The sequence below is a fragment of the Pinus tabuliformis genome, chromosome X (genome assembly GCF_031772625.1).
Source record: "Pinus tabuliformis cultivar Carrire ecotype Pingquan chromosome X, CPIR1, whole genome shotgun sequence".
NCBI classification, from domain to species: Eukaryota; Viridiplantae; Streptophyta; class Pinopsida; order Pinales; family Pinaceae; genus Pinus; species Pinus tabuliformis.
In genome coordinates, this window is record NC_142308.1 from 531,013,976 (window position 1) to 531,037,830 (window position 23,855).

At 37.7% G+C, this 23,855-nt stretch overlaps 1 protein-coding gene across 2 annotated transcripts in view; it reads left to right on the top strand.

Moving 5' to 3' along the window:
• The window catches only part of LOC149141059 (uncharacterized), a 69,850-nt gene extending 48,285 nt beyond the window's left edge, over positions 1-21,565 (top strand). For both annotated transcript variants that reach the window (XM_089447951.1, XM_089447950.1), the window contains 2 exons: positions 20,885-21,121; positions 21,222-21,565. In XM_089447951.1, coding sequence (XP_089304077.1) covers positions 20,951-21,121; positions 21,222-21,290 — 240 coding nt within the window. In that variant the 5' untranslated portion in view covers positions 20,885-20,950 and the 3' untranslated portion in view covers positions 21,291-21,565. The remainder of the gene's footprint in view (positions 1-20,884; positions 21,122-21,221) is intronic.
• Positions 21,566-23,855: the final 2,290 nt, after the last annotated feature.

Here is a 23,855-nt window from a genome sequence, read left to right on the forward strand (position 1 = left end):
ATCGAGGGTTTCAATACATAACACAACAAACCCTAATTTTCCAAAAACTCTAAAGGTCTAGGATTTCAACACAGAGACATTATCATCCAACCCTAAAGGACTAGGGTTTCCATAGCAATACTAAAACTCCAAACATGACATTACCATCAAAACCCCAAACATCAAAAGAATAGTATTTTTCTAGATTTCATCAATAACCCTAAGAAGACTAGGGTTTCATCAACAATATCGACACACCCTTAGGTTAGGGTTTTACAGAGAACCTTTTAGGGTTCCACAAAATGATGATTTTAATGAGGGTAGATTTATCTAATGATTAATCACCCTATCAAGAATCTTTATGATTCAAAGGAGCTAGACACAACAATGTTAGTAATGTAGAACATATTATTAAAAGGAATGAATATACCTTTATCATAAAGAGAACAAAGCTTATGGTCTAAGACATACCTTTGAGTTGTTTTCTTGACAAACCTTGTAGGACATCAATTCTAATAGAACTTCTATCATGCTTTGTGAGGTCTTCTCCATAACCCTTGAGCATTCAACAAGCCTTTCCTAAACAAGGAAAATATAAAAAGAAATGTTATTAGCATCTAATACAAACACATCTAGATAAGAGAGGGAAATCAAATATAAAAGGATAATGCAAGGAATAAGATACTTATCTTTGGTAAAATGGTGAGGGCTCCCTCTTAATCCAATCTTGAGGGATACCTATAACAACTCAAAAATGTTCTTCCAAAGCATGTTAGACCTACAAGTACTAGAAATCAAAGCATAAAGGAAAACAATTCAAAACTTAGAATAAAAGGATATGTAAGGGATAAAGTCCCTAAGAGTCCCTAGCAAATAGGTCTTCGACTTCAGATCCTTTCATCTTGTTCTTCTTTGGTGAACCTTTGTTGGTAATGTTTGCTTGATCCCTATCTCTTATTTTATTCCTTGGATTCTTAGGACAATTATTTCTATAGTGACCCATCTTGTGACAATTGTAGCATTTAATCTTGGATAGGTCTATCTTCTTCCTTGACCCTTTGGAATTCTTGAAGGTTCTTTTATTCTTGTGATGAGCGGAATAGGCATTCGATATTTTCTTTTCTTCACTCTCCTTATTGCTTACTAAAGATATTCTAACTTCTTCTTGACTGCATGCATTCTCGAATGTAGGAGTATCCTTCCAAATCTCTTGAGTGGAATCTATGTTGGATATATATGGGATGAGGTTATCCTTTATTCCATCCACTATTAGGCTCATGGTCTGTAGGCTTCTTTACTTTTCCTTTGACCAGATTCAAGACTTTATTCTTCTCGAGGATGAGATCTATCCTCTTTTTCCATGCCCTGTAATTGGAGGCTCCTTTTGATTTGTTTTCTCCCTTCAATGAGTTAGACATGGTTCTTGAAGATAGTAGGCTTATATGATCCCCTTTGATGACCCTTATTCAATTTCTTGAGATTTCCTTATTCTCCTTTCAATAGATCTTCCGCTGGCTTTTTCCTTCTTCTTCACCTTAGCTTTGATACCATGTAGGAAAATCAAAAAGGAAGAGAGATTTTCTTTATGTTGATAATTACTTGTGATATTCTTATTATCTTTTTTGTGTTCTTATTTTATCTTAGTTCATCAAGCAATTACCAAAACCATAACACAAAGATCAAAGACACTAGATGTAGGCGGACAACTAGGGAAAAACCCCTATCTAGGGGAAAACCCAGTCAACAACTCTTCCTTTAATAGTTTCATGAGATGATCCAAGACTCCTTAACCTAGACACAAACTTCCTCCAATCACCAAGTCAACCCTTCCTTTCTTCTGTAAATGATAACCTTCCAGCAACAACTTCGACCTAGCACTTTGATCTAGTAGCAGTAAACATTCGACTTCCCCAACAACAGAACTTCGACCCAGTAGAAGAACCTCGACCCACTGTAGAATCTAGAATTTTGACCCCAGTAGTAGCCCAATAAATTCACACGTGAGAGAGAGCCCAAAAGCTCGATTTTGTCTTTCCCAACAATTCTCCCCCTCCTCCTGCAATTTCACACTTTTTCTGCTCCTCCTATATTGAACTTGTGAGAGTGGATGCTCAAATGAATTGAATTGCACTGTATATATAGCCTCTAAAAGAGTTCAAATTACCCTAATGTAGGTCGACTTAATCAGGTAAGGGCCGACTTGGTGTGGAGGTGACAAATGACTTATTTTACTCAATAATAATTTTTTTTACATGATTCGAAAGCCCAAGAAGGGTATCATTAAATGGACAATGACTCTAGTGACTTCGTATAAAACCTAGAAGTCTTAATGGGAATTTTGACCTAAAACATGATGACCTAAGCATGAAACCCATGCTTTAATAAGTCATAATAATAATAATAATAATAATTCCTGTTTCTTTCTTTTGATAAATACATTTCATTATGACTCAAAGACAATTTATGAAGACTGAACCTAGTTACATTCTTCAACAAGTTGCAGGTCTTCCTCAGAGTTGGGTTTCTTAGATATATCTTGTGTTGTGTGTTGATGTGTTTGTCTTTTGATTTATTTTCCGTTGTGCATTTTAAGTTAGAAAACTCAATGTATTTGTGATTTAAGTTTCCAAAACAAAGTTATTGTATTTATGGTTTTTGTTTTAAAATGTAAAGTGGTAGCTTGTAGTTCTTATTTTCCTCAACTTTAATATTTGCTTGTGAACTTTATTAGACTTCTTTATGTTCTTTAGTTAGATCTCTTCCTCAAACAAATATCAAGAACGACACAATAACAATAGAGGACACAAAAATTAGGCTCTCAGCAAGGGCAAAACCCCTCTGAGGGGAAAACCTGGAAAAAACTCTTCTCTTATTAGAATATGGTTCAAATGAGATACAAAGATCCAACCCTAGACCAATTCCTTTTCCAAGTACCAAGTCAAGTCAGCCCTTCCAACTATTGAAGAATCTAGGGCAATTAGAGTTAATAAGATTCTTCTTAGCATGATAACTATTTGTGAGTTTTCTTATCAGTACTATCTTTCCTTATTATTAGTGAAGCAACAAAACTTATAGCTTGTTGATTTAATGTAAAAGTACACAAAAGTTATTTGTAATAATAATTTATTAATGTATATAAAATGTACAAGTGATGATAGAATGTTACAAGGAGGACCCACATATATAGCTAAGCAGGTGTCCTCCTTGCATAAGTCAGCAAGTCTTTTAGACATGCCTTTCACTTAACTAATGACTATTTAACATAATCATTACTTGATTATTTAGTATTTACATTTATTTATATTTATTTATGTTTATTTTATTTTATACTATTTATGTTCGTAACATTGCCCCTTCCTTTAAAAGCTTTCCTCAAAGCTTATTTTTGGCAATTTCCTTCATTTTAGCATTTGTCATCTCGTCCTCTGTAACTTGATGTCACTAGTACTTTCGCCTATATAATTCACTCGTAACACTGTCTTGAATCCAGATTTATCGATATATATTTTTATTTTTTTGATAATATATATATATATTTTAATCGTAATCTATATATATATATATATATTTATAATTTTTTTAATATTTTAATTAATTAAATATTAATTTTATTTTATAATATGATTATGCGATGGCTACTAGCACTATAGTGATATATCTATGCCTCGAATATTAACGCAAATCTCTACCATTATATATATATTAACGCATATGTGTATATATCAGCTGCCAATGATACACACCGCTCCATGTTGAATCGCTACCCGAGCCATTTGACTCTTCGACCTGTTAGAGCTTAAATCTACCGTACGCTGAAAGAAGGCAAAAATTCAGGGTAACCACAAACCGTGCTCAGCCTCGTAGCTAGCCCTATGAGGACAGGAGAGGGCTCTCTCTGGGTCACGCTCAGTGAAGAATAGACGAATAGGGTCTGAGAATGACTTACAATGAATATTGATTTTAGGCTAGTAAATAGTTATGGAAGAAGTATTTTGATGAATGACTGAGTTTTCTGGGATGTATGGGACCAAGGAACAGCATGAGCAAAGAATTTAACTCAAAGACGCAGATTATTTCGTGAGGCAAGACAGGCATAAATTCTAGCAATTAGTTTTGAAATAATATGGAGTGGAGAGATTGTTTAAGAGGGTGAAAAGGGCATAAATACATGAATCCTTTTCAACAGAAGAAAACATAAAACGTGAAAACTTTCCCAAGGCAGAGCAATAAACCGAATTCTACCTTTTCTTACTTAGAAGCTTTCATTGGAAATGAATATGAATGAACTGTGAAACATAACGAAATACATATGAAACAGAAAGAAAATACATTTGCTAAACTCATGCCACAGGAATTTCATGAACCAGAGCTGCAACCTTTCATTAATTCTCTGTCAAAATGTACAGTGAGTAACTGAGTTTCTCTCCCACCGTTTCCCAGAAATTCCAACCAACCCTTTGCAAATGGTTTTTCATACAATAAATAGACTTTGCTATGAGAGAGTTGATCGACCCAGGAAACGAAAAGCCAACCATCAACGTTACATTCAGTTTCTATAATGACCAATTAAAACAAAGTAAACATGAGCGCAGATCTTCTGGGTGACTGCTCGCCTTCCTTTTGCCACTTGGATAGAAGCCAACCTTTCATGAAAATGTTTTTTAAACTTTGCCTTTGATGCCGGGAAAAATATATTGTAAATGAATGGGCCCACTTGGAGAAAATTGCAAATCGAATTCTCGCGGAGCGGAAGTGATTTTGGCCTTTGGGTCTCTGTGCGCCGCGCCAAAAGATGTATGCATCATGCCACTTTGGAGCGGGTTTTGAGGTACTTCCTGAAGTCCAAATTGAGCCCAAGTGTGCTTGTTGGAAAGCCCTGCCTGTCTACTTTCCAACCCAAGTGGAATTTCTGAATTTGGTGCCCATTTGCCCCTCCAAAACTGCAATCTCCCAAGACTACTTCCTGTGTGTCAAAATAGGGGCAGAGAGGTCATTTTTTGGGTGTTTTTGACCTCCTGAGGACTCAAAACTGGCCCAAACTTCTTGGCCATGCACCAACAGTCATGATTTTCCATGGAAAATCCAAAAATGTAAACTTTTTGTCATTTGGAGCTCCCTAGCGAAAGCGCGCGCCAGGTGGCGTGGCGCACAGGGAGAAAAAACCTGTTTTTTGTGCACAAAATTTCAAAATGCAAAAATGTGCTCCAAATTTCTTGAAATTTGGGCTGTACCTTCTCTATCACATGTCATGCTGGACCAAAGAAGCCTCGGCCAAGATTCAGAGCCGATCTTGCTCTTTTTGCCTCTTTTGTCTTTTTGTCACCTTCCTCAATTTCGCCTTTAGGCTCCTGATTCTCGCTTTGGAGCTCATGTTTCGGGCCATGTAATGGTGAGTCATGCGCCTCAACATTGCTTTTTCCCTATTAGCCTTCTCCACTAGCTGCTCCAAGTGAACGTTCACTTTCTCTAAAACATACTCCTGGTCCTCATCTCTTTGCTCCATAGGTCTACCTTGTGCTGCCATGATGTGTTGCCGGTTTTCCTTGATCAGTTGCAACTCTATCTCAGCTTGCCGATCCTCAAGTTGTTTGTTCCTCTGCTCCAGGTATGTCATATTCCATTTGGCTCTCTCCAAGTCAAGGGATAAGGCTTGGATCTCTGATTGCTGCTCCTGGATGATCTCTTTAAGCTGTGCACTTTGCGGATCCATATCTGTATCATCATCATGAAGGAGAACGAAGTCGGTCTCTCGTTCACCTGATGGCCCCTCATCATGCATTAGCTCCTTACCTCTGTCCTGTACCTGTAGTGCTGATGTTGGAAGCGAGGCCCTTTCCACCCCGGGTGGAGATAACACTCACTTTGTTGCGGCAAACAAATGTCTAGCGCCCCTTTGATATGTGATGAATACGGCACACTAGTGGTCTCATGGTGCTCATACTGATGAGAAGGACCCCCTATCTCATGCTTAACCTTTGATAATTCCTGGGACACACTGAAGAAGTCACGAGAGATGAAATCCTCCCAAGTGATGCCCTGTAATCCAAGCTGATGAACCACCAAAATCTTAATTAGAGGAAAATGATAAACACTGTTAAGTTGCTGCTGAGGGGTTTTATGCTGTATAAAGGTGGTCATCCTCTCTATGTTCCGGCAGATGAAATACGGAATGTTCATCATCCGTACTCTGGTGAAATGCATGAGCAACCTGATGTGATAAGCATAAAGACGAGAAAATCGTCCCTCAGCGGAAATATTTCATGATCAATCACATTAGTGGAGCATATTCATCTTTCAGATATCGGAATGGAAAGACTCTTTTGAGCTGCCTCAAGAAAGTGGTTTTAATATATGGCTCATAATGATGCCGATCAATCTTCTGCTTCTTGTTCCATGGTTCTCCAATGTTCGGTATGCCGGTCGCTAATGAGACAGATTCTGGTGTAAGTGTGAAGGTGACACCAGCTAAAGTAGCCTGATCTCCATGTAAGTGCAACACGAATAGATGAGCCAGCTCATGATGAAATTGAACACTAGCCACCTTTTGACAAAACTCAAAGCATGACTGACGCTGGAAACACGACATAGCAAGAGGGCAGGCCTGCAATTCTGTAAGGGTGGTCGGTTCTTCTCTAACATGTCTGCCACTTTTGTGAGGCCTCCGGGGAGCCTGTTCTTCCGAGGATGAGTCGCTTTGGGTTTCCATTTCATAGTCCGATGCATGCTCAGATGCCATGACTGCTGTTTTTCCACTGCCTTAGAGAAAAAGATGCTGGTGATAAAACTGTGTTTGGACTGCTTTTGTGATGTGTTGAAATCTGCCACCAAGGGGAAAAATGCAACAAGGGACTGTTAGGAAGGGGAATAATATGAAGGGATTAGGGACTATGAGGAGGAATTTTATTTAGGGACATGTAGGGGGGTTTAGGAAATTTTATATAGGGTAGGGTTTGGGGTTTTACATTTGACAAATGAGCGGAGGGGATAGGGAATAGGAGTTTAGTAATGTTTTAGGATAGGGAAAAATGGGAAAAATGGAATAGGGAAGAAGGGAATGATGGAAAGAAGGGAAAAATGAAATGGAGGAGGAACCTTGGCACCAACACAATGAATTTGCAACCCTAACAACAATTGTTTTGATGACTTTAAGTGGTAGGGTTTAAGAGTTTTTGTTGCAACCATAAGCAGCCATAAACCATCATCATACTAACACAAAAATGGATGAAACACTGAGAGATCGACCCCACCTGGCAAATTCAAGGGATTAAAAGGCAATTTGTTGCAATTCTGAGCAAAATCGGGCTTTTATGTGTATGCGCCGCGCCTGTGTTATTTAACACTGTGTGGTCGCGCCCAGTGCGCCGCGCTCCCTCAGTGTGCCGCGCCACTCCACTTGTGCGCCACGCCTGTCAAGACACCTCCAACTTCATCCAAAACGTGCGCTGGCTCACCCAATCACCATTGAAATGCTTCTCTTTGAGCTTGGTATGCAGAATGACATTGATCTTCATGGCAACCTTTATAAAGACATTGATTTGATTTTTGTTTCTTCAAAACCCCCTTTTGTAATGTTTTGAAATTGACACTTTTTCACAACTTAATACAACTTTGTATTTCACATTCCCTTTTTTGGATTTTTGACTAAAATGATGAAATTTTTGGTGATTTTTTGCAGGAGCAGCTGTCATGGCATTTGGCAAAGGATGACCAGAACTAGCTTTTCAAGTGCTTCATGTTGGAGAACTTTACATATTTATCATAAACAGTAATATCACCCTTGAGCATCATGGATGATGAAAATCTGGAGATGAAACTTGTTGAACCTCCCTCTGGCCATGCTGGCATTATTGGGTATTCTGAAAACACGACTTATGAGACCCTAGACCTATGAATGATATGATTTTTTGCCCATTAAAATACCAAATATTTGACTTTCATTAAATGAACTTTGATGAACAGAGCTGAGCCAGCAGGTTCAAAGCATGGGGGGTAATGACTGGCAAGACCCTTCCATCCGACTTATGGCATGCCCCTAGCAGAATGCAGCTGAGTGAATGGAGCGAGACACCTAGAAATGAAATGTAGAAAGAGTTTTGATCTCGGATGGAGGACTGACAAGACCGACTCTAACATTGGCTCCAATGGGGGATGGTAGCTCCCTGGAGGTGCCAAGAACTGCAGATCTTTGGGAGAGCAGACAGTGCCTTTCGTCCATTTGGCTATGGAGTCAAAACACGGAAACTGACATTATGTAGACGGACTCTAACTGGAGACCATAATAAAACCAGACATGACTAAATCATAACTAACAAACTGGAAAGATGCTCATATTTGAGCTTATTCATCAAACCTACTCTAGTTAATCTTTCCACCACCCGATCAAGTGAAATGGAACAGCCAATGCAACCATGTGAGCATCATGGCTGATATTTGATCTCTTCCCAAATGCTTTATGGTGCTCAGGAAAAGGGAAGAATTGAAAGGCAACTTCCATGGAAACTTGGAATCAAGTTCACTGCTGATAAACTTGCAAAGCATAAATTGGCTGGATGACTTCAAGAATGCTGCAAAAGGATCTTCATAAGCATCACCATTGATTTTCATTAACATATTACTGCTCTGGTCCAAGTAATCTTCATAGCTGGATATTGAACCTTTCCTCACATCTGCATTGTCTTTCTCTGATGATTGCAGCAAGCTGTCAAAAGGATCCTGAATTTCGTGAAGGACCAAACTCTATTGCTGTTTCCAATTAGAACAAAAGTCTCCTTTATCAATCTCCTCATATGACTGCAAACTTTGATCTGAGCTTTGTAATGAAAAATCTGTTAAACAAAACAATGAGGGTGGCCTTGGAATCATATTATTATCAACATTCTCTTTTGTCACATGGTTGGCTGATGGAGAAGAATTTTTACAGCGAACAGAATCTAACACATGAGCAAAAGGATCATCAAAAACTTGAGGGGATTGCTGCGATGCATCTATTGAAACTGTATGACATCCTATTGGCTGTTCATCTTTTTCTTTAGAGATATTACGAAGATTCTGCCTTATAAACTGAAATATTTTGAAACAAAAGGGTATGGAATCCTCTTGCATCATTAGGTCATGTACTTCGGCTACCACACCTTCATCTGTAATCTGACCTTCAATTGTGTTTGGTGGCTGCGAATCTGGTGCTAGAGAGGGTTTTATATCCAAAATGATTTCGTCAATCATTTCAGGGGAAGATTTCTTATTAACAACTTGCTCAAGAATTTCACCATCTGTCTCATCCTCAATATTAGAACTGAGAGATTGTTGATTTCCTATAGGCTGCTCATTTGAAGGTTTACTATGCAATTTACCTCTCAAAAACTGAAATGATTCAAAACAGAAAGGTAAGGAATCTTCTTGTATTATTTGATCGCTTGTGCCAACTTCCATGTCCTCATCCGCAACTTGACAACTAATGGAATTTGGGGGCTGGAAATCTGAATATGAGAAGTCTGGCACTGAGTTTTCATCGCCCTCAAGAGGCTCCAAATCAAGACTAGTCGATAGCTGATTTCTGATTGCACGGAAATTGTCTCTGATGAACTGACATGAATCAAAGCAAAAAGGTAAAGATCCTTCACTTACTTCCCAATTTGCTGCACTTTCCTCGTCATTGTCATAGCTGATATGTATCGGTTGGTTATTGTACTCGAGCTGCTATAAGTGAACTTCCTCATCCCACAAACTGGTTGCTGATTTGTCTGCAAGATTAGCTTCTGTTTGGAGAACATAATCATCATCATCATACTGATCAAATTGAGGCAAATCGTCAGTATAAAACACATAATCAAGCATACATGTCATATCAACATGTCTTTCTTCCTCAAGATGATCTACAAAACAATCATTATGACAACTGAGACAAGAAACAATATGTTTTGGATCAGCAACTTGTTCATGAACGTCATTTTCATCTTTTGCAGTCATTTTCCGCACTATCTCTTCTACTGCACTCACCAAAATGTCAAGATTTTCCTCTGAAGGTGTCGTTTTCTCTGGATCCACGTTTTTCATCTCTTCTTCCTTCAACCTTGCCCTTCTGATCAGCAAGTGAGCCTCTACATTTACTGCACTTTTCTGCATCTCTTCAAGTGTTGCGACATTCTTTTCTCTCAGCTGAAACTCCATTTCCAGATCAAAGGCACCCGGGTAATGCAAGAGAGCAGATCTAGGAGGGGGTCTTATATCAACCGGCATTGAATAATAAACTTGATTAAATCTGGCTGAAAACTGTTGTACTGTCTCCCCTGGCAGTCTTTTCAGCTGATTATACTCTTCTAAGCTTCTAGGCTTCTCTGGACTTGACTCCTTCGGTCAATGCTTTGAGCTTCTCGAGGTTCTAGCTTCTCTGACTCCCTCAGAAATTTGCATTTGTCTCTGGAACTCCTTCTCCTGTCTTCGACACACCTTAGACAACCAGCCACAGCTTCGATCATTCGATCTCCTGCTATGCTGCAACTTCACTGCAGCCTCGTGGATCTTTAGAAGTCTATTAGAGCTCTTTGGCTCTGCGGCTTTGCCTCCAACCTCTGGTGGATCTGCCTATTACAGTGAGCTCAATTTGAGTCTCACATAACAGATACAATCAATAGGACTGTACTTGGATCCCCCAAGTCTCTCTGGAGTACACAGACCCTCTGGATTACTCTCTCTGTCTTTGTCTTAACCTTGGATCACTTGTGGTCTTTGTCTTAAGCCCATTGGTTCAGTGGTAAACCAATGGAGTTAAGTGTAGCACTTGTAAAAGAATTGAAGCCATAATCCCAGAGAACCTAATCGAGTTGATTAGAGCTCCAGGAGACGTAGCCCAAGATATCAGGGTGAACTCCATATTATATTGTTGTCTTATGGGTTTGTTGAATTGCTGCTTTACTTACTGTTATTTGTGTTTCACATCAGCTTAAGCAAATGAACATAAGCACTCAACAGTAAAAAACAAATACAAGCATACACCTATACTTTTAAGCATTTCTTACTTCGGCATCGGTTAATCATTAAGGCTTGGGAAAATTTAAAGCTTTGGAAGTGGGAGAGGTTCTTGTAAGTTAGACAAGAAGCCTAAGAGCCCCATTTTCAGATCACAAAATCATCATTTTGCTTTTTATCATCTTGTAGTTTATGACATGAATTTTTATCAATACTTCTTTCAGAGGCAACCTTTTTATTTGCAGGTTGGATCTTTTGATTTGAATTAGCAATGCATTGACGTTCTTTTGAAGCTTTCCTTGTATAAGGTGTGTCATCAATGATCAATTGTGCTGTGTTTGTTAATTTGTGATGAGAGTTTTCAGTTGCAGCTTGGCATTTTAGGCTCCCACTATTGTTATCTTGCTTTTTCCCTGAAGAAGAAACATAAGTGTCCTTTGGTTTCTCCATTTCATCCTTTTTATGTTGGCACGAGTTACCAATTTTTGCAACTACTTCATCTATCAGTCTATTGTCAATGCCCACACACCTGTCTTGGCTCTCTTTTGACGAGCTTGTTTTTGGCACTTTGACCTTCTTCTTCCCACTGTCATATTTATCATTATCTCTAATACCCATTCCAGTATCACTGTTAAGATAAGCCTCCTTATTCACTATGAGTGTCATTCCTGTTGCCTTTTAAATGTGTCCAGGATCCATGATAGCATTCTTTTCCAGATTCTCTGTACTCAAATATGCAATTCCTACATTCTCACCTGAAGTATGTGTTCTTTTTTCTTTTCCATCATCTGGTGTGCCTTCGTCTCCCTCACAACTTCCAAATTTAATAACTGTATCATCTTTTGGTACCTGTTCTTTGGTGATTCTTTCAGGCCTCAATAAATGATTCCTTGACTGTTTGTTTTTGTTCTTTCCTATAATATTACAGGGCTGATTACCATCCATGTGAGTTGAGATGTCTGCATATTTGACAGGTACATTCATGGGATCCTTTCTCTCACCATCTTCCTCCAATGCAATTGAAACCTCGTGTGTTTCCTCTGTCATGAGACATTTGCTTTTTAGAAGATGATTGTCCTCAATAATTTTTGGTTTGCCATTCACATATATCGCAGAATTTTCTTGCTCATAATCAGAAACAGCATGCTTGGATGACATTTTTCTTCTACGTTTGACCTGTTTTTCTCTATCATATTTCTGAGCATCATCTGCTTTGCTTTGCAAGTCCTTTGATTCCTTTCCAACTGTTCTTGGTGAGTCTTGCTCAATGGAAATCTTTGAATTGACTTTCTTTTGTATAACACATTCCCTAGCGTCAACTAATTTTCCTTGTAGGTCCTCTATCTCCTTACCAGCTATAAATCCTTCTCTCCATTCTCTATAAATTGTTAGGTTGTTGTTCATTTGATTAGTCTCTGGAGTCTCATTTTGTTCATTCATTGTATACTGTTTTACTTCCTCTTTTATAGATTCTACATCTTCAAGTGTTGTATTTTCAATAACTTCATCCTCTTTGACATTAAGGTCAGCTTCATCTAGATCCTCATCTTGATCTATATCAGCTTTATCAGAATCATCATCTTGATCTTTTTCATATTCGTCATTATCTATTACATCTTCATTTTCATTATCATCATCCTGATCAAAATCTTCTTCGCCTGCTTCACCTTGTTTCGTTTCTTCACTGTCACTATCATCTTCCTTATTATTGATTTCCTTTCGACACACTTTAACTTCTGCATATGATTTTTCTAAACGTTGAAATGCTTCTTGAATTGTACTAAACTGCTCAATGCATTCAAGATGTAAATGTAATGGCATATTGTGCGGTGAACAACGTTCAAAGACTCACATGATTATATTGCGCGACATGGCTCTGATACCACTGAAGCAACAAAACTTATAGCTTGTTGACTTAATGTAAAAATACACAGAAGGTTACAATGAGGACCCGCATATATACCTAAGTAGGTGTCCTTGCGTAACTGGGCATGTCTTTTAGACATGCCTTTTCACTTAACTAATGACTACTTAACATAATCATTACTTGACTATTTAGTGTCTACATTTATTTATATTTATTTATGTTTAGTTTATTTTATATAATTTATGTTCGTAACAATAAGGGTGTGTCGTCTTTAGTTCATCAAATAGCTACCAAAACAAAGAGACAAGAACACAAGATGTTTGGCTTTCTGCCAGGTCTAAAACCTCTCCCTTTTGGGGAGGAAAACCCGCACAAAATTCTTCTTATAGAGATTCCAATTGATGAATATCAAGACCATGACCCTTGACCTATGAGGCCACTCCAAGACCAAGACACCAATCCTCTTTTTTTGACATTGCTGAGATCATCATCATTGTTGCACCATTACCGAGGTCTTCATATTTAGATATGTATAGGAGAGCTGCATGTAAATCCACTGATATTATGACAATCTCATCATGACTGTTCCTTCACCGAGATCATAACCTTTGTGACTGTGTCTTCATCAAGAACGAGATTGATTGCACCTTAATGTATGTCGAGATAGTGTGTCACTATGAGATCCTTCTCTCATAATCATGTCAACACTGTGTGTGGTATTGTTGTATTCGTGAGATCATACTTATCACTAAATTTATGATAGCACTGAGATCTTTACCGAGAATGAGACTGTGTTCTCTTGACACCTAGTCATTGTTATGTCGAGAATACCTCACTGTATTACCAATCCGAAATCATAGTGATACCTCTCCATTCGAGGTACTTAACTGTTGCTTTGATCCGAGATTCCTGCACCTCTTGTACCCATCCAAAGTTCAGAGCAGAATCCAATTTTCTTGCTTTTCTGTGGTGACCCTAATTGCGGATATATAGCAGTTATGTCTCTATATTTAAGCTGGCATGACAGTGTGAAGGGTTGTGTCCTTTTATTGAGCCGACATGATTTTCTTTAGTTTATTTAATTCAATTTGAGGCGGACATGACTTCTCTCTTCATCGTTTTGCTTGCTACCTTCTTCAAGTGGACTGTGCTTGTCTTGGAGGGCTGTTCTAGACCTTGTATACATTACATGTAGGCTCAAGAAGAGCATGACATTGACTCTTTGACATCCTAAGGCTCTCAATGTGATCTATTAAATAAATAAACCTCTTGCTCATGAAACCCATGCAACAAGGAATAATAATAAATTCATTTTCTTGTTTACAAAAATCATAATTACAATGTCATGAAGATCGAACCTAGTTACACTTTCTTCAATACCAAATCCTTCCTTGAACTTGCATCAACCAGCGACAACCTACAACTGTTACCTTAGTTCTGCACCTTGTTCTGGACCTTTGGCTCAGTTCTGCACCTACGACTAGTTCTGTACCTATGGCCTGTTCTGCACCTACGACTAGTTCTATACCTATGGCCTGTTCTGCACCTAGTTTTGTATCTTTGTCCTGTTCTGCACCCGGTTCTTTACCTTTGGCCTGTTTCACACTCGGTTTTGTACCTTCGGCTTGTTCCACACCCAGGTTTGTACCTTCAGTTTGTTTTGGAACCGGTTCTGTACCTTCAGCCTGTTCTGCACCTGGTTTTGTACCTTTCAAGAGAGATCGAGCTTCTTGAGTGAGTGAGTGCTAAATGAGGTCAAACTTCTCCTTTATATAGCCCTTCTCAAGGGGTCGAATTCCCTCCTTTAGGCCGACTTGATGTTTCTAGGGTCAACTTGTACTTTAGGAGATTCCAGGACTTTCTAGACTAAAAAATAATTCTTTTTACAAATACAATTTGCCTGGAAGGGTCTTATAAACATGATGTTGACTCCTTTGACTCATGACAATAAATCCTAAGACCTAACAAACCCTAGAAGCATGAAGAACATGCTTTTACCTAGAAGACCATCAATAATGAGCATGAAACCCATGCTTTATAATAATAACTTTTTCTTTTCTTCTTTTGTTTTTTACATAGGATACATATTGACATGCATACAACAACAATTATGAAGACCGAAACTAGTTACATTTTCAACAGTTTTGACACTTAGAAAATTGCGAATTAGTTTATAGGGTTTTAAGGAAATCTAACACTTATATTGGTGATGAAAAATGCTGCAATGATATATATGTACCCCGGCTGACATGAGGGGTAACAGGCTCTCTGGCCTTATCACATAAACACTTTGGCCTCCAAACATGTAAACATAGGTATGCAAGTTCCAACAAATATATAGGCATGGGCATGCAAGTCTAACACAACTTGGCTCACGATCCTAGTAATAAGATTTGTGAAATTTGAGTACATGAAAGGATCATCTTGGGGGTGTTACAAGGAGTGCAGGAGAATATTAGAGGAGTGTTGCATCTCGATGAGAACAAACAGATGAAGAAATTTCCAAGTGTTGGACAGGTGTTTGTAGTGAAGTAGGTTGTAGCAAACAAATAAAATATTGAAGAGAAAAAGAATGGTGAGAGATGTATGAATACATAAAAGGTATCATCGTGGGGCTGTTAAGGAGTGCAGGAGAATATTAGAAGAGAGTTGCATCATGATGAAAACAAACAGATGAAGGAGTTTCCAAGAGTTGGAAAGGTATTTGTAGTGAAGTAGGTTGCAGGCAACAAAGAAAAGATTGAAGAGAAAAAGAATGGTGAGAATGAAGCAACTGTGGATGAGAAGGTTACATGGTAGTGCAACGTTCCATGAATATGCAGAAGTTTGGAAGAAGCAACATAGATTCTTGCAGCAGAGTTTGGCTGAGGGGGGGAGTCGTGTAATTTTTCATCATCAACCCTATAAGTAGGATGCTTATGGATTCCAGTGGGTTTAAAGCAAACTTGCAAAACTCGAAACAGTTTTTCTTGAAAAATATGGCAACATTGTGGCAAGGACAATGTCAATTGCAGGTTTTGGACACAAAGGAACCATGGAGAGCTTTGATGGCTTTGTTTATAGAACATCCGAGGTTCATTATTACGGGAGGCTCTGAATGGGAGGATTAATTAGTGAGGTTTCCCATGATTCAAAACTTTTCATTCGGTAAATCAGGTTTGGGAAGGACCAATATGAATTTCATTTGTTTGTTCACAAAGCTTCTGAAATAACTTTGCAAGGCTTATAGCCACTAAATAGGATCCACTTTTTGAACTTCGTGATTTGCTTTAGTAAAAAGGGTCTATGCTTTGCTTTTAGAAACCTGGAATAATAAAAAGTGAAAGGGAGCCTAGGATGCAAAGGATCAAAGGAAACTTGAAGTAAAAGATGGCAAATGGAAAAAGATGAATGAGAGAATTTAGAGCACGAGAGAATGATGTTATTTCATAACAGACAAAGGAATCGAGGAAGGAAAGAAACGAATGACATGGAGACCATGGCAAGACTTTTTGAAGGATTTTAGTCATTTGCCTCCAAATCCTGCTATGAGTTATGTTTGGCCTTCCATCGCATCAAAAGAAGTTTCAAATTCATTATTGTGAAACCTTGTCCTCTAATTAGGAATAATTATATTAATGGTGGTTTGAATGCTGGCAATTGGATTGATTGGTGGTTCAAATTCATTAGAGGTTGAAATGGTTTGGGTATTTTAAATTCCAGGGACTGATTATAAAATTGCAATACGAAGGACCGGAAAAAGGGGTTGGTCCTTGGGAAAATGTTGCTGTGACTCGTGGTTTGCAGTGTGAGTGTCTGATTCTAAGAAGACTGTAAATAGGGGCTATTAGGCCTCCCGAAAAGACCAATTTGTTCTAGAGATGGAGACCTTCCAAACTTAATTTTGTTATTGTTGTTAACAGGTCCAATAGCTGGCCATGTTGAATTCAAAGAAAGTATTGTTTTTGGATTCCTTCATACGACTGCTACTCTGTGCATGTTGTTGTATTTATGACTTGTAACTTTGATTTACAGGCCTTGGGCCCTGCATCAGTTATAAATCTGGTAGAATTTGTGAGGGAAGTGTGGCCCTTTAGAACACTAGACCAATGTGTTCCAGTGGTGAGTTCGGGCAACCATTGGCTCAATATGAGCCCCCAACACAGTGATGTCCTCCGCACGCTCTTAAGGTCACAGACAACCAATATCTGTCCTCTCTTGATAGATTAACATCTCATCCATACATCACTCATACAACAATGAGATATTATCATTAAAATCTCAATAACAAACCAAATAAATCAATCGTCAAAAATCAGATTTGACAAATGTGGGACTTCTCTTGTGAAATGACATGCATCCATTTGTTAATGATGCATCTACTTTGTCCTTGATGTTTACCTTGACCAATGACATCTTATATGAGATCTGTTGATAATACAGAATATGGATTTGACATAATAATATACATCTATGTGATACTCGTGATACCATAGCTCATATGTAAGGTTAATCATTGACCCAAATAAATTTTTCTAAGCATAATACATCATGAAAGCTAAGTAAAAGCATTTACTTAATGAACTGTAGGAATTTGGGGTTTATAGTGGAAACACCCAGAGGGACGAAAACCTACTACAACAACTTCTCCTGCATTCATCACATGGAGCTCTGTACATCCTCTGTTCTGCTGGATAGCATGCAGCTGATTGATGCACTCCCAGCTGGTAGAAAGTCTTGGCTGTGACCAGGTCTGTTCACTCTCAAGGTGCTCTTGAATTCCCTCTGGAGAGCCACACTCATGCCTAAGCAGTAATTCTTGACCTTTCTTTTTCTTTTCTTTTAGCTATCAATGTCTATTTGTTGAATAATTGGAATCTTTGGACTTACGTCTCCAAAAATATTTGATTACGTTGTAGCACTTCATTATATCACAATTGCAAGTCAATTAGGCCTTAACTAATGAGCTCCCATTGTTCCAACTGCATTCAGCTTACATGCTTACAGACTAAATGGACGATATATTTAGCTAGTGCTCATTTTTTGTATATTGCACAATATATGTGATTTAACAGGTCCCCAAAGTGTAGCTTCATATGCCCTTTTGCTTCCAAGAGCTACTTTGATGGAGTTTGTTTTGGGATAGTAAGGGGTTGTTTTTATGAAGCTGTAGAAAGGGTGCTTTAGCTTCCATTATAATGTTGACAATTGGAGATGATAAAATTCGGAAATTGAAAAAAAGGAAAAGGAAACCAAACAAGAAGAGAATACCTAAAATCTTAAGCCCCAAATTCGAATTGGTTTTCTGGTGAATGTTCCAATAAATTGAATAAGTACTGATCTCTAATTATACTCCAGGACAACTGGAGCCTTAAAATCTCCAAGACAAAGAGCAATACCAAGACTTTCTAAGATGGATGCTTTCTGAAGAAAATGCTCAAATTGAATTTGTGCAAGTGAAAAATGAGCCCACAATTATAATTTTATATTGTCATGGTTTAATTTTCATTTATTGCTTTTATTATTTTTAAAATGTTTTTTGCTGTGTTTTTCAATCCACCCTAGGGAAAGAAAACACTGAGAAACAACCATTTCTTACTGAAATGGCCTCATATTTCTTGGCTGTCTTTGGGGGAGAATCATGTTTCTCTCAACCAAGAAATGATCTTGAAATGACACCAAAACTACATGCTAAATAAATCATCAGGCCATTTTGGGATGGTTTGAAATGGATTATCGATAATTCTTTACTTCTTAGGATGTTTCTCCTAGAAGTGTTACATAGTACATATTTGTACCAACGTCGGGAAGTCAATCAATACCATCTCCCTCAACAAAGCTACTGAGTATTTCAGCACGCGCTGACTCCTCTGGATCATAAACCTCTGTAATCCTGAAGTTCTTCAAAATTTAGCATCATCACCACCTGCTGAAGCCACTGATTTTCTCTATGTTCAGCGGGGATGCGCTTCTTTGTCCCCCCATGCTCCCGGGATGGGGAAACTCTTGGGGAAACGTTTCCCGACGTCCCCTTTTTCGGGGAAACTTCGGGGGGGATATTTTTCTGGTGAAGAAACACGTCTCTATTGTGGGGGGTGGAGGGGACATAGGGGAGATGGAGGGGAGGGGAGGGGAGTGGCCTAGACGTCGCCCCAATTTTTTCGCTAATAGCAATTAAAAACATAAAAAATTAAATAAATAAAAAATTTAAATATGCCTTCATGCAACAGATGGATGCAGAGGACCAGTCATTGGAGCATCAACACTCCTTGATGCTTATTAGTTATTTGATCATGATGTTCATTTCTTTTAGATGCTTTTCATTGTTCTAGTTTTGAACTTTTGACTCTAGACACTGATTACTGAGTCCACGACTCTTTTAGTATTTATTATCTAGTACTTTTTGAGAAATTTACTAGTATTTCACTGCTTTCTATGTTTACTTTTAGTTTAGTATTCTATGGCTATTTTAGAGTTCAACATAATGTCATTGTCATATGATGAATTTACTTTTCGATGTGCATTGTGTAATTCCAATTGTCAAATGATGAATTTAATTTAGATGTACCTTGCATAATATTAATGCCCATTGCCAAATGATGAATTTAGATGGAACATTGCATAATGTCAAACGATGGATTCAATTTAGTAATTTACTTTTAGATTTCCATTGATGATTGCATAAGTGTCAAATGATATTTCTGATTCATAATAGTCTAATACGAAATGATGATTATATTTAGATGTACATTTCATAATTATTCAGATTTACTATTTACTAATTTAGTTATTGACATATTGTTGGGATTTTATTTTTTATTTTTATATATTATATTTTTAATATTTTATGACTTTGACACCCCCATTTCCCCGAAATTTCCCTAAATTTTGGGGTTGCTTATATATGTCCCCCTTGTGCCTACCCCCCCCGCTGCATTTCCCCGTCCCGGAAACTTGGTGGAACATTGGTCATTTCCTCAGTCACTTTCTTCCCAATTGCAGTGATCATCATATTCTTTCTTCTTGTTATGTAGGACATTGTGGAGTTTGGAGAGTATACAACGTCTCCATCACTCTTTGTGGAAATTAAAATGCAAATTCATAAACATGCCTACCTTCACAAGTCAAGTGCACCTATTGATTATCCATTTTAAGTTGCAGTCGCTGCCTCTATACCAGAATTTGGGGACAATTTCCTTCTAAGACTAGGAGGAAATGATTAGTTCTGTAGTGTTATTGTTAGTATCTTTCATGTTAATCCTACATTTTTCTATATTGATGGTGGTGTAATTTCTGTTTGCAATTTAATGTTACCATATTTTTAAAACTGTAACATGGCAATTGTCAAGAAAAGCCAGTTTTACGGGACCCTATTTCTTCTCATGTACGCTCATCCAGAGTTATGGGAATACAGTTCTTTATTGTCAAACAAGTTCATTGCCTTTGGTTTTCATTTTAGAAGTCTCTTTGGGTCTTCTCACATTGAGCTAACTATAAACGTGTCAGTTTCGAAAGTGATATGTTGCTTTTGAATAAGCAGTTAGGATCCTGGAAGCCTATGAAGTCTAGCTTTTTTTGTGTAAATCCTAGATGAACATCAAGATTTTAGAAGTAATGAGCCAATGCATGTACAGGTATGGCCTACTTTCTCTTCAGTGCATGCAGAGGTGAGCTAATGGGTTTAGCCTTTCACTGTTCACCATCTGTTGTAAGAACCTGGGATCTGATTTTCACAGGGGTGAAGTGAAACATGTTCTAGGTCACTGGGACTGTGTATGGATTTAAAACCATGGCTGTGTAGACATCCCAAGTCATGTTGAGAGCGTGATTGTGTAATAATTATGGAATTAGTTTTGAGCCCTGAGTTTCACCAGCCCAAACCTTTATTAGCAATTTGGCATCATAAATTCTAGTACTACTCATTATAGTGAAGCCATGTTTTTGAATATCATCCAATTGTCTGAATTGTAATAATTTATAACTCAATTCCATCAAGGTTTAATGGGCATTTTCATTTTCAAAATTTAGAATTTAGAGTTTATGAGGTGTACTCTTTTTTCTTATATTTATCTGGTTCTTTGGTTTACATTGCAGGAAAATTTGGCTACAGATCTAGTGGAAGGGTTCTATAACATCTGTGCATAGCATTTTCCATCAGATATGGGCCGGAAAGGGAGAGGTTTGTATATAAATCCAAAAAAATTTGGCCAAAATCGTCCGCCTTGCACAGTAGAAATGGTATCATTTCTGTCTTGCTTAGCATCCAATCAAAATAACGATGATAAATGCGTTAAGGAGAAGAACCTTTTGATGACATGTGTGGATGCACAGGTATGGATTTTTTGTATTTTTTCTTATCTGAAGCCATAATTTCTGTATTTACTGCCTATTTCAGAAATAGGGTTTATTTCCAATTACTTGCATGTAACAGAGTGGTAAGAAGAAGAAGCCTTGGGGTACCATTAACTACCACCTACAAAGACTGAGCAAAGGAAAGTGAATATTTCTATTTGTGGACTTTTGGGTAAATTTTGCACTTTACTAGGCTTTCATTAGCACTTGTGGATGTCAGTTTAGTAAATTGCATTGTTGGAAGATATCCTTTTATTTTGAGATCTAGGTTGGTTTCAACCTGAGAGATTTGGATTTCTGAAGCTAGACTTTACCATTGGAGAAACAATGCTCATTGTCAAAAGTAAAATCCGAGAAAGAATGTGGGGATTTTGATATCTTAATTACTTACTCTTAACACATCTCTGTTTTAGAGACTTTCCACTACATGTCCCTAGATTATTCATCTTTTTTCTTTATTGAATTTGAGCTTTCTTTACATTGAATAGAATGTTCTTGACACACCATTCTGTTTTAAATTCAGCAATTTTCTTTTAAAGCATTATGGCATCGCTTTATTGTTGTCTCTGTTCTCTTGTTATCGGTAAGCATTGCAACTGCCACTATTTTTCCCTTGTAAATATAGACTCTTATTATCTAATATAATTGTTATTCACATCATATACCCTCCTGGCAGCTATTACTTTATATTCAAATAGATTTATCAGACGCCCTATATTGGACATGTTTTCCCCTATTTCAAACATTTTGCCAAATATGGACACATACATTGTGGAATTAGTACCGTTCATGTGTAAGTTTTCTATAATTAGCATACGCTGAAGTGGGCAGAGGGGAATGCTGGAAGGTATTCTGCGTGAAAAGGATTAACTTTGCAAGAAGCAAACTCATAGAAAACTGCTCTGAGAAGTGAATAACATACCTTACATTGAGGTTAAATTCAGGAAACAAACCAAGTAAAAACTTTATTCACATTGGCAAATTGAAATTAGTTCAAGTGCATCCACTTAAAGCATGAAATTGTTGAGAAATGCCACTAAATCCACCAAAGATGTAGGAAAAATTTAAAAGCTATATGCTCTCGATAAAAGAAATGGACATGTTGAAGTCATCTGTTTAGTAAAGGATAATAAATTACAAGCAAGGATTTGTTAACAAGAATGCATCAATGGTTCAAAATAATATGTTTTAAGGTAATGACGGTTAAATATAGTTGAAAGAATAATGTTGTAAGAGAAGGAATTTTATTGTTTCCTTGAAATGTTAAATTTCCACGAAACTCTGCAGCTACTTAGTGAACTACTGAAAACCAGGTAAGTGAAAAATGAAACCAAATTCACTTTCACCCAGATACAGAGATTCTTAACTGATAAGCAGCAGAATATAATTACAGAGGTAAAAATTCAACACACAAATTTAACACACTTATTTTTCTCAGGAAACCCGACATGGAAGACCTGCTCTTTGTTGTAGTATTTTATTGATAGAGCTTGAGCAATCGAATTTCTTACAAGGCAATCTGTCACACTGAGAACACAATTTATCTCTCGCTGAACTAGATTGGACTCACCCTACAAAACACGTGATCCCTGCTCCTAAACCTTTGTGCACTAGCAGCCCTTTTTCCTAGCACACTAGGTCCTATTTCTGTTCTTTAGGACGCAGCACCTAAATTATAGCACAGAATTGCATCCTATTTCCTAGCGCAATTCTGCCCTATTATTTAGCTCAAGGGAACTCCCCAAACAGTACACACTAGCTCCTCAAAGATACACACACCACAAGTCAAGAGATCTCACACAAACTTGTGCACTCAACAATGAACAATCTTTGTGTCTTTGTCTTTGATCCATGCTAAATTAGGCAAGTCCAAATTTACAACTTGAGTGGTAGACAAGTTAACTGAGACAAATTGGTTCTCTTTAATCATAACTTGGAGTCACAACTCGTCCTTCAATCAATGACTGAAGCTCCAACTCATCCTATCTGAACTCGAACTGCCATCTAATCCTGTAGTTAACTGAAGAAGGCTCCGCGTAACTGATCCTTCAACACTAAGCATGAACTGAAGTCTAACTCATGATTCACATCATGCTAAGAGAAAGACAACTCATGTTCTTGCTAGCTAAGGCATGATCCAAAGAAGACCTTCCACTCGCTACAATTTTCAACACTCCCTCTTAGCGAGGAAGAGATTCTATACAACTCTCAACTTGTCTCTGAAATAGATGAAACTGCTTCTTGCCAATGCCTTGGTCAAGATATCTGCTGTTTGCTCCTTTGTTGGAATGTACGGTAGCTTCACTATCCCTTTCTGCACAATCTCTGAGATGATGATACCTAATCTTGATATGCTTGGAGCGATCATGAAACACTGGATTCTTAGAGAGCTTAATGCAACTCTGATTGTCACAATGTATCACAGTAGGCTCTATCCCTAAGTTGTACGATACGGGGAAACATGTATGGGTACGAAATGTGACCCCCCAAATTTTGGAAATGGGGAAACACGATATATATATATATATATATATATATATATATATGTTAGGACATTTAAGAAACATTATGTGCAATCATAAAGCATACATGATACATTATTACATTATGATTAAATTGTTTTGTTTCAGCCGTGTTTGGATCCCAGTCCTTGACCTACATGATACATTATTACATTATGATTAAATTGTTTTGTTTCAGCTGTGTTTGGATC